This window comes from Myiozetetes cayanensis, unplaced genomic scaffold (assembly GCF_022539395.1).
Source record: "Myiozetetes cayanensis isolate MyiCay16 unplaced genomic scaffold, myiCay2020 scf1, whole genome shotgun sequence".
Taxonomy (NCBI): domain Eukaryota; kingdom Metazoa; phylum Chordata; class Aves; order Passeriformes; family Tyrannidae; genus Myiozetetes; species Myiozetetes cayanensis.
In genome coordinates, this window is record NW_026086604.1 from 126,291,633 (window position 1) to 126,311,380 (window position 19,748).

General features: G+C 42.5%; 2 protein-coding genes across 17 annotated transcripts in view; one reads left to right on the plus strand and one right to left on the minus strand.

The window, feature by feature from the left end:
• The window catches only part of SLC25A13 (solute carrier family 25 member 13), a 101,773-nt gene extending 94,138 nt beyond the window's left edge, over positions 1 to 7,635 (plus strand). For all 7 annotated transcript variants that reach the window (XM_050327229.1, XM_050327207.1, XM_050327198.1 and 4 more), the window contains 4 exons: positions 1,440 to 1,578; positions 5,253 to 5,411; positions 5,492 to 5,582; positions 6,419 to 7,635. In XM_050327229.1, the coding sequence (XP_050183186.1) occupies positions 1,440 to 1,578; positions 5,253 to 5,411; positions 5,492 to 5,582; positions 6,419 to 6,608 (579 nt within the window). In that variant the 3' untranslated portion in view covers positions 6,609 to 7,635. The remainder of the gene's footprint in view (positions 1 to 1,439; positions 1,579 to 5,252; positions 5,412 to 5,491; positions 5,583 to 6,418) is intronic.
• A 5,520-nt stretch (positions 7,636 to 13,155) lies between these two features.
• The window catches only part of DYNC1I1 (dynein cytoplasmic 1 intermediate chain 1), a 186,015-nt gene continuing 179,422 nt past the window's right edge, over positions 13,156 to 19,748 (minus strand). For all 10 annotated transcript variants that reach the window (XM_050327259.1, XM_050327252.1, XM_050327267.1 and 7 more), the window contains one exon: positions 13,156 to 14,123. In XM_050327259.1, the coding sequence (XP_050183216.1) occupies positions 14,013 to 14,123 (111 nt within the window). In that variant the 3' untranslated portion in view covers positions 13,156 to 14,012. The remainder of the gene's footprint in view (positions 14,124 to 19,748) is intronic.

Below are 19,748 nucleotides of genomic sequence, written 5' to 3' on the forward strand. Positions count from 1 at the left end.
CAAACTGCACTTATTAACATCTCCTGAGAACTGGCTTGCAGGACCTGGTTTTCTCGTCACACATCCTGCTTGCCTCATGGGAAGGCAACTTTACGGTTTTTCTGACACCTTGCAGCTCTTTTGTCTTTGATAGCCAGCATCTAACTTGGATGAGCACTATATTTTAACTGATACTGTAGTACACAAGAAGCTTACAGATTTGTCCAGGCATATAATTAGATTTAGTTAAATTATGTGGATATTAACATGTGCTCTGGGAGATGTCTGGCACTGAACCCTGAGCAGGTAGACCTGTGCACAAGAGAAGTACAGTAATAAATGCACTCTAGGAGGGTTCGTGGATGAACCTCAAGCTGTTTCACCAGGTCTCCACCCTTGCTTCAAAGAAAAGACGCTTAGGCTCATTCATGAACTATTTCTTTCTCAAGCTTGAAACATTTTACCCATTTTCCCAAGCCACCTCTTGTTTGTGCCTTCCTCTTGGTCTCAGTGCTAGTATGTTCAGGCTCTGGTGTCCTCTAGAACTCCATATTGAGGAAAGGCAGATTGCAAGTCCCTTTTGTTGTTGGAGCATGGATGTTGTTTGATATTTTATTTTGGTTGACCTTCCCTAGTGGCCCTTTTGCTTTTTTTTTGATTGCTTGCTACTACCCCAAAACTTCCCTTGCCTGTTTGCCACCCTCTTAGATTGGAAACCAGCTGTATTGCTGGTAACTTCGTTGGCTTCGTTTGTGCCACTTCCACAAATTGATAGCAAGGCAAATTTAACAGTAGGAGATGAGATTTATTTAAACAAACCGTATTCTAGATAACTTGTACTTGAAAATTCATAAGTAAATCATCCTGTTACTGTTCTGTAAAAGACATATTGTTATGGTCCTACTCTCTTTGTTTCCCTCTTTTCCTCAATATATGTTGCATTATAAATTAAAGTGTCTCTGTAGATGTATGGACTGGGCACTGTTTTCCCTGAAGTATTTATTTTAAGTGGGAATGGGAGGGGACAAATCTGTCCTGTGTCTTCATCTCCTTCAAACATATCCTAAATTCCCAATACAGGTTCATGGCTACAGTGTTAACTATTTAAAGTATATCAGAGTTTAGTCAAACACCTGACATTTTGTCCTTTACCAGCACATAACTACAGTACTATGGAGTGGGGGAGAACAAGTAGACAAGATACATACAGTGACAGAAATTACTGAACCAAGAAACAACACACACACAACTCTTCAGTGGGGTGAAATACATGGATCTCTCAAAATTCTGAGAGGAGAAATTTCTTTGCAGAGAAAGCCCTTTGCAGCAAAAAAAAAATCAAAAACCAACAACCACCACCACCAAACCAAAAACCCTCTGATATTTCTCTGTTTTCTGATGTTCATAGTTCATGGTGTAAATTTGGTCATTTTCAAAACTTGTTCTTTTTTTCAACACAGGGTGCTAAGGCATGTTTTCTGCGTGATATCCCCTTTTCTGCCATTTACTTCCCTTGTTATGCTCATTTGAAAGCTTCATTTGCAAATGAAGATGGGAGGGTTAGCCCTGGAAATCTGCTCTTGGCTGGATCAATAGCTGGTAAGTGCCCAGATTTCTTTTTGCATGGCACTATATTGCACTGGCAGCCCAATAGTTATGGCAGTGAGAACAACAACCAAAAACGCTCAAATTCACAACCTTACGCAGAAACAACAAAGTTACCGTGCTGTAGAGTAAGTTTAAGTTCCTGGTTTAGTCCTAATGTTCAGGAAGTGAAAGAAAGGGAAAATAAAGTGCTGATGTTTTGTTACCATATATCATCATTCCTTATAAAGTTACTGTGCTAGTTTTGGCTGTGTCTGACTGACTGGTAACGTTTTGTTGAAATGATTTATAAACAAAATCATGGCATTCGTGAAATTCTTTATGATCAAATATATCTTGAATTTTGGTATATAGAGTCCAGAAGCCACACTAGCAGTACAACTCTCCAAACACAATGACTAACAGGTGACAAAGTGATGACAGTACTTCCTACCCTGTCCCATGAAGTTCCGTGGCTTCTTGAGGATTTTACGTTTATCATTTTTTTTATATCAAAACAGAAACAAAACAGAAAAGCTTGAAAACATTTCTGGTGTTTGGGTTGCTAATTCCTAGTGTACCAGATATGACAGAGGTGCTGAGTGTGATCTTGAGCACTTGCTTGTTTTAGTCTGCTGCAGAGCAGACAGGAAAGCCAAATCATGCTTAAATTCTCACAGATGCATTTAACTTGAGCATGCCAGAGCCTAAGGGAGAAGACAGAGACACACTTTGTAAGCCTCATCTTGCCTTTGCATCTGCTGCAGAGCTGGTTCCACCACAGCACCCAACTTCTACAGCCAAAGGGGACCGACCGCCATTTGGTAGCTGCCCCCTGGAGAGGGCAGCCTGAGAGACATCCTCCTATTGTGTCCGTGGTTTTTCCCCCAGGAAACAAATGGACCTCTGGGTGGGTGTGTAGCAAGCAGGAGGGCTCACATCAGGAGGTATATCCACTGTGTTCACTGGGGGCTGGTTGGTCTGTCTGAGCTGCAGCCAAGTTCTTCCTCCAGTGTGGCCCCTGGCAGGCTACTGCAACCTGCCACATGAGAAAAATGATGGAGTGGCATAAATCCAGTACAGAAAAGTGGTTTAGCAATGTTTTCTCATTTGATTTTGAGCTTCCTTCTCCCCAAGAAAACTTTACTTGTCAAGATTATACTCAGGGCTATGTCCCTTGAGGAGGAGGGCCCTTTTGTAGCCTATATCTGGTCTTAGATGATAGTTGAGATCAGTTGGTTTGCCTTGTTGAAGCATACAACTCTCTGTTCAGTAGCTCACAGTCCAGAGGAACAACCTGGCACTAGCAAAGCCAGCTGTGTTCCAATGGCTGCTGCTTAAACCCCCTTGTCCTCTCCCCTCCCCCACCACATTCCAAGGCCAGGCTCCAAGCCCCCCAACAGGAGTTTTTACAGCCAGCTTATTTCTCACCCATTTTAATGGAACAAAACAATTTTTGAACTTTAGATCATATTTACAGACTTGAAACATAAGCTGGCATTTTTAAGCCAAGTAATTTCTTAGATTTTCCTATTTTTCTCTTTCTAGCCATTGTCAGGTGATTGCAGACTGAGATAACCGTCCCTTTGAAGTTCAGGCACAGAAGCAGTCTTTATTGTTGCTGATATGGCTCACCAATCTAGCTATAAAGTGAATTTTATCCAGTGCTTCCTGTGAATCCCATCCTAGGTTAAGTCTCATGAGCAAATTATAGTTTTAGAGATACAGCATTCATCGTACTGTTTACAAAACCAATAAATTTATTTTATTGGGTACAAGTAAAGCCTGGTGGGGGTGCATGTGTCCACTGTTTTGCCATGAGAAAGTCAAGGGAAAACAAAACAAAACACCCACCACCTCTGAAACACTGGCTTCAGTCTCTGGGCTGATGTCTCTGCTGTGGCCAGGGATCTTACCTGGTCATCAGACTTCAGATGTGTGCATGAGCTCTGGCTGCATGTTTGAAACTCCCCATTTCCACAGCCCGTGGTGCTGGATTATTCAAGCTGGCCACGGTCATATGTGCACCTGCGTCCTACCAGTGGGTGTTGTTTGTGCTGCTTACATTGTCTTCCTTTTCACTGCCGTGGGGTCACAGGCAACATGCATGTCTTCTAGCTTGATCTGCTGCTGGTTTTCACTGTTCATGAGATGTCTCAACCTGTTGTGCAATGGCATTTTCTAATGATTCTTGTATCATGTACAGGATATCTCCTTAACTTGCTCCATCTGCTTATTGGCTCCATAAACTTCCTTCTCCTCCCCTCACTCCCCTTTTTTCTTGTCAGCTCCTGCTGTGCTGTTTGTCACATTCTAAGTTCCTCATGGCATCAATCTGTAAATTCGATTTGTCTATAGAGTCTTTTGTCCTGTGCACGTAGCTCCTAAAAAAAGGATTTAAAACATCTTTAACTGCAAAATACCCTCAGTAATATAGAGTGTGGAATAAGAAGATAGAAGTCAATGTGTAGTGAGCAGAATTGTTTCTAAATATGTCCTTTGGTTTTCCTTGAAAACACTGGTTGGCTTTTGAAGGACAGAAGTCCATCTTTAAATTGAAGACTCAAGCAATATCCTGATGTGGGTAAGGCCAAGCAAAGAGGAATTTCAGTGTTTCTGGAGTTCAGAAACCTTGACCAGGTTTTAGCGCTTGCCTGCCAGACAGCCCACTGTGCAAATTCAGCGTATGCATTATTTTGGGGTTCCCGAAAGGAGGAGGAGAAACTCTTCTTTTGGTGATATGCACACATTTAGATCTTTTGGAGCAGTCTGCAGGAAGGGTGCCCTGGAACTTGAAGCCAAACCATGCTGGTTTGGACAAAAGTTGTTATAGAATTATTAAGCCTGAAAAAAAAAAAAGGAAAGGAGATTTATGCATCTACGTCTAACCAAGTTGGTTTGGAACAGATGCAGAATGGAAAAGTAATAAAACCATAAGAGACAGTGTCTTCTGGGTACAGTCTCAGTGCTTTTCTTTGGTTTTGTTTTTTTTTCAATTCCAAACATGGGCAGCCCCAGTTTGGATAAGAATGATTTTAGAAATACCACCCATTGATAATTCGGTATTTTTTGCTTTCAGTTGATTATCTGCCAGGGTAAATTTAAATCTTTCTCCAAATATTCTGATGAGGATGTCAGCTGTGGCTTTGCAGCTGAGCAGTCTGCCATTCTTAATGAGAAGAATGACCCTTTTTGTAAGCCTTAGGTCCCATGCCTTGCTGAGCATGCACGGCATTATCTGGTTCTTGGTGATGTTGCTGCATGAGGGGTGTTGGTGTGCGTGTGTGTGGATGGGGGGTGTGTGTACAGGCTATTCTAGCACAGTGTACAACCAGGATGCCAGGTACCACAGAGAGGCATGAAAAGGAAAGGGAAAGAGAACCCTTACCACCAAAACCTTTGTCCTTACCAACTGTGCCAGTTTCTGTTTAGCATTGAAAACTCCAGTCCATGCCTCCCAGCTTGGCAGGAAGCATGTGACATTGCTGTTCCTCAGGGAGAAGCTCTCTCTGGGCGAAGCCATGTCCACAACAACCACCTCTTGTTGCTTCCCAGTTTCTACTTAAATCAAATGTGACTGGATTCTCCTGGTGTAAAGGAGGAAAGGCCTGCTTACCCCTGGGTAAATGAGGTGTGTATCACATGTGACAAGCTAGAGGTATCCACCTGATGATTTTTTTGTTGTGCAGGTATGCCTGCAGCCTCCTTGGTCACCCCTGCAGATGTGATCAAAACAAGGCTACAGGTGGCAGCCCGGGCAGGACAGACCACCTACAGTGGCGTCATAGACTGCTTTGCTAAGATCCTGCGAGAGGAAGGTCCAAAGGCTCTGTGGAAAGGAGCAGGAGGTGTGTAAAAGAGCTTGGATTGCCAAGTGATTCCGAATTGTGGCTTTTGTCACTTAAAAGCTCTTTTCTTTTCTTTCAAGCTCGTGTATTTCGATCTTCTCCTCAGTTTGGTGTAACTCTGGTGACTTACGAGCTACTGCAGAGATGGTTGTATGTGGACTTTGGAGGAGTGTAAGTATATGGTGCCTGAATCTACAGGGGACCCTGAAGCTACATTTGGTTCTGTTTGGGTCTTGCTGCTCCTTGGCTGTCAGGGTCTTGCTAGGACATGTTGCAAAGACTTTGTAGATGTTACTTAAACCACACTGCACTGGTGGAGGTTGGGATGATATTCCAGTATCTGTTTCATAGCAAGGTATTCCCTCATTTTTTGTCACCATTTCAAGCTGAGGACCCATGTTAGTGTAAACAGAGACAGTGAGAGACCAAATGATGGGCTGGGGATGTAACTGCATTAATCCTCATTTTTTGGTGGAGGAGCTGTACCCCTGATTAGATGGGGCATTTGACATCCAAAAAAGTCTACTGTTGTTACCAAGTTCAAAACCTGTTTGTTGGGGCTTCAGCTCTGCCTCCTGCCTTTGTTAATGATACAGGTGGATGTGCATATTGCTGTTTAACTTGATCTCAGGAGCAGCTGCAGACTGTTTATGGATCTTTGGGGATAGCAGTCTGAAAGCCACAACAAAAATTACTTAAACTCTGCTAGGTTCCTGGATTGATTGTGCACTGAAGCAAAGACTTATGAACCCCTGCTGCTCCATGCTGCAGTTTCTATTAATGCACCACAAATTTTATCTGGATTTGGTCATAATCAACATGAAGGCTCCTAACAGTTCTGGAAGGTTTTAAAACAGGGTATGTCTCCCTTACATTGCAGCATTTAATTTAGTTACTTATGGGGAAGTACACTCAGATGTCTTATTAAGCTTACTTTATGGAGGAGATTTTTGTGAATACTGATTTTACTCTATGGAAATAAATCTGTTATTTTTATTATTTTGCAGAAAACCAGCTGGATCAGATACAGTTCCTAAATCTAGGATCACGCTCCCTGCTCCTAACCCTGACCATGTTGGCGGTTATAAATTGGCAGTTGCCACTTTTGCAGGGATTGAAAACAAGTTTGGACTTTACCTACCTCGATTTAAGCCATCACCACCTACCTCAACGGCTGCTGTAGCAGTAGGACCCTAAGTTTATTGCTGTAGGGTTTTTGTTATTAGTTAGGAAAGAGCCACTTTTCTAATTGGTTACTACTTTGTTCCTTTAGCTTCTCATCATATAAAAGTTTAGCTTCATTTGAGTTTTAAGGTAATTTTCATCTTAAACGTAATCATTTGTCTTTGTGCTTCCGTAACCAGATCACTGTGAAATTCTTACCAGTTGTTTTAAGTTTGGGACCATGAATGTATTTGTCCACATCTGACATGTGCTTGTGTTGGGAAGACACTAATTTTAGGTTCCGTTTATTAGGGAGGGCTGGGTGAGAGCTGTGAACCAGATCATTTTACAGGCAATGCGCAGTTGCAGATTACCAGGGCAGATGTCGCACATTGTCACTCGAATGGAAAAACTCAGTGGATATCACGGTGCTCAAAGCAGAATGATTTTGACTGTATGTGTAAATTGGTTATAAACTTGGTGCGTGTCTGTAGAGGTCAGCAAATATATACCCGGTACCTAAGTATGCCAGTACAGCTTCAACTTTTTAAATCTGTACACGCACAACTTCTGTTTCTGGATTGTATTATGAAGCTTTTATGTGGAACATGTTTTTGTAATGAAAACCACATTTATAAATGTTTAGCCGTTGTATTATGTTACTGGTATCAAAATGCTCAAAAGAAAGTGTTATTGTCCATAGTCTTTGCACTTTATGGCAGAACTTTTGGCATTCTACTACACATACGAGGAAATTTCATAACTAGGTGCCTATCTTGGGTTGCTGGTGTTTGGAATTCAGTTTGTATATGCACTTCTATAGTAAAACGCTGCTTGTTTAAATAACTGCAATAGAAAATTCATGCACTGTATCAATGGTACCTGCCTTAACTGCTGGCTTGTAATTGGCATATAGGTGGTTTCAGATTCTTATTTACTTCATCAAGTCAAAAGAGATTAAAATAATCTAAAATAAAAGATTTTACTTAATTTTTGGTGCCTTGCACAGTGTTTGGAAAATTCTGTATTTATGAAGATAGAAATAAACCTTTCAAACAGACGCACACATGGTATTCTGTTACGGAAATAGTGCAGTACATCAAATGTCTTGTTCAACTTCAGTTACAAAGTCAGGTTAAGATAAAGTTAATGTTTGCACTTGTAGGCTACGAAAACACCTTGAGAACAAATTGAGCAGCTTGAGAACAAATTACCTCAATTCCCCTGCGTAGAAAATACATCTGTTGGTGGAGATGTCACTCAAAAAAAAAAGGAACTTTTCCTCTGTCAAAAGCCAGGATTGGAGTAAGCTTTGATATTTTGACCTTTTTCTTTTGGGTGGAGGTTAACAGTTATGAACAGCCTAATTATCTAGTCACTTGAAGGTCCTGTTGGGTGTCTTCTATGGTACCTCCTAAGATCAGGAGGAATTTGGTCTTGATTGTCTCCTTGGGGTGGGTGCCTTCAACCTTGGCTGTAAACTGAGGGAATGCACAGATGCAGCCTCTTCGGAGACGTTTGGTGTGCAATATCGCACTGTTGTCCTGTAACTTGTGGAAATACTGACATGGAAATCACTCTGGTTTTGCATTTGTGTTTGGGTCATCATGAAAATTATTCTCTTGGATTAATTTGTATTTTGAAGTTAACAGTGAAATTGAGTCGGGGCAGGAATAGCATCTGCAGTACTCATGCATGTTAAGGCGTGGGGAGCAGATGACATTTACCTGAATCTGCATCTTGGAGTCTGGCTAAACCAGTGTGCAGAGACTGCGCTGGGCTCTGACAGCCACCAGCTGCTTCCTTCCAGCCCTGTGTATCCGAGTCTCCCTAAATGACACCTTCTTCTTTTCAGAAATGGGAGGAAAAAAGCTGTCCCTTGTATTACTTCAAAATTAGCTGTCAGGATTTTTGGTTAAGACTTGTCATAAAAGTTAAACATTTTCTCTGGGAGCTGCCTGTGCTTGACATCTGAAATTTCAGGCTGCATAAGAACTGGTTTTACACTTCATCCCTCACATTTTGCTGACATACCTTGTCAAAGGTTTCTGTGGAAAGTCAGCAGCTCAGGGGCGATGTCTGAGCACTGAACTGCACCTTCTCCCCGGTCCAGGAGAGGAAGTATCTGGCCACGTGCATGGGCTTGGCTGGCAGCTGCTCCCTCCTGGCTCAGCCTGGAGAGGGACACCCAGGCTGCACGCTCCAGAACACGTCCCTCTGTTGCCTGACAAACCCCAGTGCTTCTGGGACTTTGCAGCCAGGAACGGAAGAGGAATTAGAGCTGGGTTATTGTTGGGCTTGCACAACTTCTTGGCTGGTGTGGTAAAGACCGTTGCTTGTGTTCTACAAAACAAAGCATAAGTCAGACCGATTTCCCTGCCTGCTGGTGCCCTCTCATTCCCAGGCCTGGCAGTATATTTATGACTTGTTCTTTACTCCAGGGATGAAGAGGAAAGCTCTCATCCCAGGAACAAAGGTCAGGCACAGCTCTCCTATGGCAGATCCATCTCAGAAGGCCACAGCCTTCATCTTCTCCCTGGCAGGCACATCAACAGGGCTGACTGACACCCCCACCCAAGGTGGCCCTTCCCTTCCCCATTAACTTTTCCGGAGGATTGTTCTCTCCTTCCTCCCATCTTTTCAGAGCCAGTAGGCATTGGCGGCAGGGGCAGAAGGGTTGAAGAGCCAGTGGCTACTTTGTTAACAGGCAGCCCAGTTCAAAACATTTCAAAGATCTGGGGGAACATCTGTGTCCAAAGTGGGTTTCCTCCAGACACAAAAGGATGCATTCCTGCTCTGAAAAGTTTACAGGCCAAGAAATCGTCAGATTGCCTTGCAAACAAACAAAAGGCCCTGAGGACAATGTTTGTCCTCTCTGGGTTTCTGAGTGAATTATGCAAATGGATAAAATGTAACCTCACTTGCTTCCTGCAGTCCAGCTAACTCCCTGTGACAGCACTTCTAGAAAAAAGAAATGACCAGATACTGGTGATGTTACCCATCAGGGGTGTTTCTGGAGCAGTTACCCCATATTTATGTTTCTCAGTCCAGCAGAAGCCGAGAGATGCTTTTCTGCCTGGTCCCCAGGGAATGGGTTGGGTTTAAGCTGACTTAATATTGACGGTTTGCAGGGCCACTTGTGTGAGCAAACATACTACAGGCTTCAAAAATAACTTGGGCAGGTTTTTCTAAACCTGCTAAAAATATAAAACCTGACAAACTGCTCTGCATCTTCTTAGGAGGGGACAGTCTGCTCGGGAATGCCCCTGCTGTACACTCCATGATGTGCATACACGTCACACTGCCTATTGCTGAGCTCCACAGCTCTCCAACGCACACGTGGCAGAGGGGCAATTGGGAATCCTACAGCTTTGCTGTTTAAACACTGCTGTGAAATTCAAACTCTGGTTTCAGTTTAAATATTTGCCATTTTTGCATAAACTAGAAGGCGATTTCCAGAGATGGTGATCATTTGTAAGTTATTTAATGGTTAGGAATATAGAAGTCTCAAGACATTTGTATTTTAAGTGTCTGTCTCCAGAGAGCTTCAAACACAGCAAATAACACAGAAGCAGCCTGGCATGAAGCAGCTTCTTTAATGCCACCTGCCATACGGTGGTTCTGCTTTCTGCATGGAGGGCAGTGGATATCTCAGGCTGTGAGCTCGGGCAGCCTCTCCCAGAGCTAAACATGAGGATGTCATCAAGGTGTCTGCTGCCCTTCAGAGAAATGACATTTTAAGAAGTGTATTTATCATTTTAACTGCTACTTGCACTGTTCCTCTCTGCAGCAGGAAGCAGTACCACTCCTTGAGAGATTCATTCCAGTTGCTGCAGTTACATTGCAAAGGGTTGCCTGGCCTCTCTCTGTGCTTACTCACACCCCAGGCTGTGCAGACATGTACCAGACATGATGGTGCTACTACAGAAGTAGCTTTGCTTATGACTTTGAAGGAGAACCAGTTCTGTGAGCTTCTCAAGAACAGGTGGATACTCTTTAGCACCATTAGATGCTGAGTCCTTCCTTAGAACTGATGCTGCCCTGATGATAGCAGAGTCTCCTTTGTCACTGGTCAACGGAGACCATCCTGTTCTACGTGGGATGCCATTTTGCTTCGTGAGCTCATCTTCTTTCTGTGTTAACCATGGGGGCTCTTGAACAGAGTGCATGTGATAAAGCTGAAGTACCCTGCTTCCCCTTTTAGCTAATGCCTTCAGCTCCCACCCCCAGTGCCACTTGTCATGTCTCGCTACATGCTTTCGCAGCTCCTTTCAGAACAAATCCCAAGTCCTTGGCACCAAAATCAAGGTCTTCCCTTCATCAGGTTCAAGATGTGTCCCTTCCACATCCACTTTGCAGTCTTCTCCTCATCCTAAACCTCAGTTCAGCCTTTTCCTGCCACTTGGCTGCTTCTGCCCTAGTTGGGTTTGCTTTTTCTGACTCAGTGGTTCAGATGCGCTCTCCAGATCAGTCTGAGCACAGAGTTTATGATGTCCTTCACAGAAACTTACTTGCAATGGCCCTAAAACAGAGCCAGGCTGATTTTGACTCTGGAGCAGTCATGGCAGCATCTCAGCAGTGCATGGGACATACTCTTCATGTTCTGCCTTCTGTTGTCTGTATGTTTGTAGGCTAAAGAGCCTGGAGAAGATGATTTCTCTTTGCTCAAAATAAATGATGATTTTGTATTTATTTCCCTACTGGGCAGATTCTGAGGAACATTTTGTCATATGGGCTCTTTTTGGAAAGCCAGTAAAGTGGAGCTATTTGTTTAGCAGCAGGAAAATCAAACAAACAAGAACTGTGGTGATTCCTGGAAGGGCAGCAACAAGGGCGAATCAGAAACTCCACCACACATCAGGAGCAACAGAAGGGGAGTAAATTCTTGGGTACTCTTCCATCTGCTTCAGCTGTGTGAAATTGCCCTTTCATGTTGTTGCTCTGTATTTACAAACCTTGTCATTTCTGCAGAAATCTGCATCTTTTCCTTGTTCCGTCTGTGTACTGCTGAACCCCACACCAAAAAAAAAAAAAAAAAAAAAAGGAGAGGCTGCCCTTGAAACCATTTTTACAAGCTATTAATGCCATGAAGTAGTGAGAGCTTGGACATAAACATGCAAACCCCCAAACAGTAACATGGAAGAAGTATATTTACCAACCATTTGTACTGCACTGGTTACGATGAACACCCTTCCTGTTACACCACAGTGTAACAGGAGGGTGTCTCCACACTTTGAGGTGTGGATTTACTCAGCAGGTGGAAGGGTAGCAAGTGCCACCTCTGCTCCCCATGACAGCAGTACTTTGCTGTGTATCTGCCCAAGCACGTGTTCCTAATCTTGTGACCCAAGTGTAGTCCAAGTGTGCCTCTCCCACTTCCACTTGGTACCACAGCTACTTTACCCACATATACAGGTAACACTTACATATGGTTATTGAAAGGAAAACAGGGCAAAACTGGGGAAAAACCCCAGAGATGATGACTAAACTGCTGCTTTACAGTTATCTCACCTGGCTGTTTGTTAGCATTCACCTTTAAGCTACAGAAGTGCTGCAATATTACATTGGTACTTCAGGACAGCTGCCAAAGCACCCAGGGGAGCAGCAGGAACACAAAGCTCTCTAACACGTGGCTACAACCTGAGGGAGCTACAGGACCCATGACTGAGGTGTCTCTGCTGTGTGTACTTGGTCATCTGGGAGAACATTCCCCTCAGCCCAATGGCAGAACACTTCCATGGGCAGATAGTTTCATTTCTCATCATGAAGAATAAAGTAGCACTGTCTTCATGAACTCTCACTGGGAGTTATTTCTAACCACCAAGAAGATAAAGGAAATGCAGCTTTTCCAAAGGATTCATTTTCTTAGCCTACTCTTAAACCATAGCCCCAAATATGATTAGATGATATATTCCTGAACATGATTATCCAAAGACCAGAGATGGCTCCCCTACAAACAATGTAACAAGACCTTTCTTGTCTGACTTGCAGCATTTCTTGCTGTAATGGCTCACCCTATGGCTCTGAGTGTGAATTGCTGCTAAGCCCAGGTGTCAGAGCTGTGCTCTGGCTCAGCAGAATGTTGTGGCATGAATGTATCGAGCAGCCTCACCACCAACTCTGGTGCCTCTGGACCACAGCACTCAATGAGATCAGTCTGCACTCTGTTTCTTTTCTCAAGTCACAAGAGATTATCGTAAAGGAGCCTATTCCCTTGTCCCCTGTCCTAACCTCTCTCTCAAGACAGTCTGAGGAGGCCTATTCCTTTTAGCACATATGGCAGCACAGTGCTGCTCTGTGTGTGCACATGTGTGCAAGTGAGCATGCTAGGGATGGAGGAAAAATAAAAATTATCCTAGAAGCTGACATGCCTTCGTGCCTGCTCATGTAAAATCTGTAGCAGGATCTGATGCGCTCAAGTCCATTACTGGCCAGTCCTGTACCAAAGGTATCTATTTACATGGCAGCTGCAGGAGCCTTCTGTGAGTCAGGGCAGGCACATTTTCCCAGTGCTTCACCAGTGACTGGTAATGAACACACTGAGCACTGCTGGCAAGGAAAGATTAACCACACTGCAACAGAACAGGCCTGATACATTTTATTGGCAAATACTAGTGTCATACTCGGGAACCACAACCCTTTGTCAGACTGTTAGTGTTAACTTGCATGACAAGTATCAGTGACCAACTGTATTTGAAATATATTTAAAGTGCCTAGAAATAATAGGCATCTTAAAAAAAAAAAGGAAAGGAAACTCATTCCATCCACTCAAGCCAACCTTTATAGATCTTATATCTTAAGCACAACTGATGTACTGTAATTGTTACGTGGACTTTAATGTAACCTCTACAGCAGCACACAGACAATGCAGTTCTCTCATTATGCACATGCTTTAGGATCGTTTATTTTAATGCTTTCAAATAAATATGTTCCATGCAGCACACCGCAATAAATAAGGAGCAGCAACTTTCGTATAGTACATCCATTCATAATGTAAGTCACCATGTGAAACACCACATCTAAAGTCTTTGGCCCAGTCCCATACAGTGAAGCACACCACATCTGCACATAATCATATCTGGCTTCATATGGATTTAATAGGACTATGCCAGAAGGGCAATGTGAGCACAAGTTTAACCAGGGGTTCCTAGCTATTAAATACAGCTACTAAGTAGTTAAAAGGCAACAACTAAACCCATAAAGGGTTGATTTGTCTTTTCTTTCTTACTTTTCAGACAGAAATATAAAGTATGAAAATGCTCTGGATATTTTCAGCCTTGTGTAAAGCAGTGTGATTAATATAGAATGCTGTGAGCAATACTGGCATGTACACTGGCATCAAAAGCCACAGCAAGACTGACTGACACTGAACACCGGTGTACTCAGCGGGTGAAAGCTGCTGTTCTGGCGGCAGCAGGCGCTGCGGCTCCTCTTCCTCTAGGCTGACAGCTCCACCGCCCCTTCCTCTTCGCTGTCTGCTCGGTTGGCACGGATTTCCACCAAGGTCCGAGCAAAGCGGGTCCACTCGTCGTTGTGTGGAACAGCCAGCTGTGGGAGAAACCAACAGGGAATTAAGAGACTGGAGGGGGAACTGGTTCTCTCTCTGACCCAAAATTGAGGCACCTCCTTTGAGGAGAGTTCCTGCCGCAATGGGGGTGGCTGTCCATGGTGAAGGACCAAGGCATGGGCCTCACCCACCCGCCGTGGGCTGGTTACGTGTGAAGTGTGGCCAAGTTCACAGGGCACGTCTGGCATTTCCTATTCAGTACCAGCTAGAAGGAGCTTTTAGTCAGTGGCAGAGAAAAAAGCTTTATCTGCCTGATTTTAAGGAAAACTTTCTTGCTGGAGTGTTGTTGCAAAACCTACCCCTTAGTTAAAATATTTCGAATTTTCCAAACTAGAGTAAGGCCTTGATCTCTACAAGTATACACATGCATGTTTCACTTTACAGATGAGCTGACCATTGGCAGTCAGCGGGGCTGTACCCAAGTGTAATTGTTTGCAGGACTGAGGTCAGTGTGCACAAGGTAACAGAGCTTTTACAACACTGTATTGAAACTATTTTCCTGAAGTTCATTAAAGCTTTTAGTAGTAAAATAAATATATTGTGTTACTTTAGTTACCCTCCTCCATGTTAAAGAATTCAGAGTTACATGAAATTTATTATAATGGAAATGTTATACTAACGGGATACTGCATTACTGGTCTGATTTTTTTATAACATCATACTAGATCCATTTCTATTTAATACCATTGATGTTTCTAATGAAGAGCTCTTGAACATTAAGCTTCAAGAGGGACGCGTAATCTAAATAGCTGAACTTCCAGACAAAATGCTTTAGTGCTACAGCAAAATAATACTGCAGTCATTTCCAGCTGGATTCAATACAGAATTTCTGGAAGATAATGCAAGCTGGGATTGAGATAATTAAAAAAGAAAAAAAAAAACAAAAAACACACACAAAAAAACCCCCAAACAACAAAAAACCAAAACAAACACCAAAACAAGCAGTTTTCTCAAACTTTTATTTCATTAACTCAAATTCCAGAAAACAGCAACAAGCATCCAGATGAACCACACACATTTTTACTGCCCTCTTGAAGCCCTTCAATCATGTCCTGAATGTAATATGAAAGAATAACTGTTTCAAGACATTAGGCAGTGCTTGGTAGCGAAGAAGGTAACTGCTTGGAAACAACAGGGTTTACATAAACTGCTGTCCACCTTAGCAAATGGATACCTTTGGACTGAAGAATGAGTATGACCTTAGCTAATCCAGTTTGTACTGCCCAGTATTTGATCTGAACTGACTTAAATCTTTACAAAGACCAAACACCACCAAAAGTACCATGCTAACTACATCCCTTTGGCACTAGTAGATCATAGGTGCACACGAAGGCTTTAGGGTACATTGTACTGGAATACAGTTAAATTGTTTTCCTCTCCTTACATCTCAACTGGACACACAGAACTGGAGACTAAGAAAAGGATTTGTTACATTACCAGCTGGGGAAAGAGCTTATGTATTTGCCCAAGATTAGGCATGTGAAAACTCCACATACACTGCTGCAGTGCAGTATTAATCACATGGACAGGATTGCAATATTGGATTCAAACACATCTCCTGGGTGATTATCAGTTTTTTAATTATTTTGTATCTAGCTTTGGCTCTACATGCATTTTTGGGGGAAAACATAGCATGTGTTTTAAAGCTTCCCATGTATTGGGTATATATCAGTGACCGAGTGACAGTGATCAGCGACATTATGAAGGGTTGGTGTGCAAGAGTTTGGTTTTTTGCCTGTTGAAACACAGAATATAGTACTGTTCAGTATTTGCTGAGGCTACGGATTAAGAAATGCAATCTGTGAGAAAGCCTTAATAGGCATCACTGCAGTCTCTGTGTTTTCCCTTCGTCTTTCACTTTTGGCATTTTTCTCCTTTACTTCTCCCAGGAACAGAGAGACCAGAGTTACAGGAGTAAATCATTTGAGGGAGCTGTCTCTCATGCTCACACGCACAGATGTGGATCTGGTATGGCCTATACCTGAAAGACCGCTCTGTTGTTTCAAAAACCTTCAGCAGAGGAAAATGTAGCACCTGAATGGAGGTCAGTGCACCAGCACACATTTGGTCACAGCCACATACCTATACCACCTCCTGTATAGTATTAAGGGACAGTGCAGAGATCCTTCTATCGGGGATGCAACCAAAACCAGCTGTGTAGCCATCTCCCTGTTACTGCCGCTCATGTCCTAAAAGATTTTATTTCTTGTGATTGTGTTTGGCACTACCATTTGTCAAACTCTTGAATGAAAACATGAAATGAGTCTCAATTGTTTCAAGTAGAAAAATCTTTAAAGTGGAAAAATATCCTAGGCAAAGGAGTTATTGAATTGAATAAAGCCTCATTTCTCCTTGTCTTTTAAAGTCCTAAACAGCATTAAATTCTATTAAATGGCTGAAGAAGACAAATAATGTCATTCTAAAGAAAAAAATCAAATATATTTATGACACTGAGATAATGTAATTGCCTTTACTCAACAGCAGGACCACAGACAAATAAAATCAAAATCCTGGCTATAAAACAACTTGGTATCTCAAACTTGAAGAGTCTCACCAGGAATGTATGTATTACATGTGTTACTCTTAGCTGACAGTGTTAGCAAGGTCTGGGCCATTTCTAATGTCTCAGTTCACAATGTAATCAATAACCAATTGAATACATTTAGCACAGAGGTAAAAGCATTCAGGGTTCACACACAGTCTAACTTCTTACATCTTCATCTTATTTTACCTTATTTAATCTTATGCACTGCATCATGCTTTCAATAAGGGGCCAATCCTGCTAATAGACTGTTAGTAGAATAAACCTCTAATATAAATTCCTCAGGGAAGTGGAGGAAAACCTTGGCAATAATGAAGTCAAAGGAAAATTATCCTTATTTTCCATCCCCCCTTCTTTCTGCAGAGGCCCCAGTACTGAACCACAACAGTTAAACAGCAAAAGACCACAAATAAAAAGTATCCACAAACTCCAATTCAAATTCTTCTCTGTATTAATGCTCCCCTTCTAGTAATTTTCCATTCAAGTTCCTTCATCTGGGGACACTGACACCCACAAGTGCTAGAGGCCCGGGTCTATCTGTGGAATCTCCCTCTCAGCTTCTCTGCATGTTTTTTCGGTGGAAGAAACGAGGAAATATTTCATAGAGGAAGGGCAGAGGTTTAGAGCTATCTGGGTGTTCCTCACTCATGTGGCCATTTTCTGTCCACTTCCAGTAACTACAAAGCAGCATGTGTTGAGTTCCAGCAGTCGTGACATCGATGCAGGGTACAAATGTTCACCAAAGCAGAATAATTCAATATAATAACTTACATTAACATTTGGGTCAGAGGGTTATTTGAATGAACGGATGCTAAGGTATGGAGCAGAACAACAAGAACATAAATGCTATTAAGTGTTTTCCTTTGATCCCTTCACAGTGGAAGGTAAGTGCTACCCACACCTAATTAATTGACTAAATTACTCATACTGCTTTAACTTAAGCACCATGGTACACTTAGGTTGCATCAGATAATAATTCTAATGAAGAAAGCCAGTATTATCAAAACTAAATGACAGCCAGGACCTTCCTGACAAGCCCCTGTCTTTGCCTTGTCAATGTGTGACAATTCCTCGTGATTTACGCAGTGCACAACAAAACTGTATCTCACAGTGCCACCACAGAGCCCTTGAACCTTCTGAAGCTTCTCTGTTCCTGGGAGATCTTTCTAGTCAAGCACTTCATTTTCCTGTTAGCTTTCCTGCCCTAAAGCACAAACACGTGCCCTGCTCCACACTGCTGCTGACCAAGGAGATGGTTTATGTGCATCTCTAAGAGAGTACAAGAGCACTCTCTCCCGCTGAGGCTCGCCAGGCCAGCTGGCCGCAGGGAGGAGTGTGAATGTGAACTTCACCAAAACCAGCCTCCTCCATCGAGGTGGGCAAGCCTTCCAATCCATACACCAGAGATTTTACAAAACACAAGCTATATTTCCTGTGTTTTCCCAGAAACTTCACTGAACACTACAACTCTGAGAATTATGCCACAATGCAGGAAAAGGAGATGCTCTGACCAGACAAATCTCAATGCTGGCCTCTGTGTCAGCTAGTGCTGGGCTCCCCATGCAAGCATAAAAGGAACAAAATAACAGGACCTAAGGACACAAATCAGCATCAATTTCTTTTTCAGATCATTTAACACCTTCTAGTGCATTTGCTCTTTTAAGTTACGCATATTTAAAAAAAAAAAAAAGGAAAAAAAAAGAAAAATTAATTTTTTTGAGACAAAAACCCCCAAGGCTTTGAATGTGCCTTTTAAAGGAATCTATCCAGATGGTTGAAACAAGATATTACAACATATTTCAAGATTTTTGTATATTCCCCTCCTATCCATCTTTTTTATGACTGAGAGTGCTTCAGCTGAATTTGTCCTAATCTCTGTATGGCTTCAGTTTCCCTGGAAAACCACTTTCCAACAAATGAATTATTCATTGAGGATATTTCACTTTATTCCTGGCTCCCTGCCTTCCCTGGAGCCTGTAAATCTTTGGAATGGGTGTGGACAAAATCTTCCTGCCTTCATCCGTCCATGCTCTTGTCCATCACAGCTCTCCTCTGAGGGCTGGGGACTCTCCTGAGAAGGACTCAAAAATGCAATTTCAGCAGCAGGAGCCTCCACTTTGGAGGAACTAGTGTCCCATAGGCTCAAAGGGAGCACAGTCATCCATGTTGAACCGGTTACATTCCTTTTAATGACTGTTCCTCATGGACTAATTTACCTGTCACTGAGACACTGGTTCATAACCTGCAGCGCTGATCACTGGTGAAATAATTGTGCAATCCCAATCACCAGCTTAATAGTCACTTTTTTTGTTGTCTTCACCTAGAGTTCAGAAGCCTCAAAGCAAAAATAGCCATGGGAAGAACCTCCTCAGCATTGTCACTGACTGAGGGGTTGTTCCAAGGTAGCGAATTTTTCCAACCAGAATGGCCTGTAATCGCTTCTGACACACACGTCCCGTGGACACAGGTGTAAATGGAGAATCTGAAAATGAACTGTTACACCACGACTCGGAATGATCTGCCAAAGTATGTGGTCTGCAGTGGCCTGTGCAACCCGATTGCCACACACTGTTTTCAATTAGAAGTTCGCAGACAAGCCTCCATGGTGGTCCAAGATACACTCTAAGGGTGATAGTGGTCCCCAGTTCCAAAATCTGCGACCCATTCAAACACACTTCATGGAAGTACAATGCTTCCTTATTTTTGTATTAAGAAAAAACTTGTTCAGATCTAAATTGATGAGTTTCTATAGCTAATCACTGTGCTCTGAGAGATTAGAAACTCTCCCATTAACACACATCTTTCATCAGTTGTGTTTGGGTTTGTTGCTGTTTGGAGGCAAAGGCTGACCTTATTTTAGACAATTCTGTTTACCTGTCTCCACTTCCACACAGACATATTTACCATAATATTCAGGGAAAATAAAAACTAGTAAAAAATATAAATAACTACTAAATAAAACTATATGAAAACCAAAGTTCTAAACTATTCTGTTGCTATTGTAACTTTTCAGAAGGGCAAGTTAAACACTCTTTGAAGAGATAGCTAATTAAAGCTTAGTAAA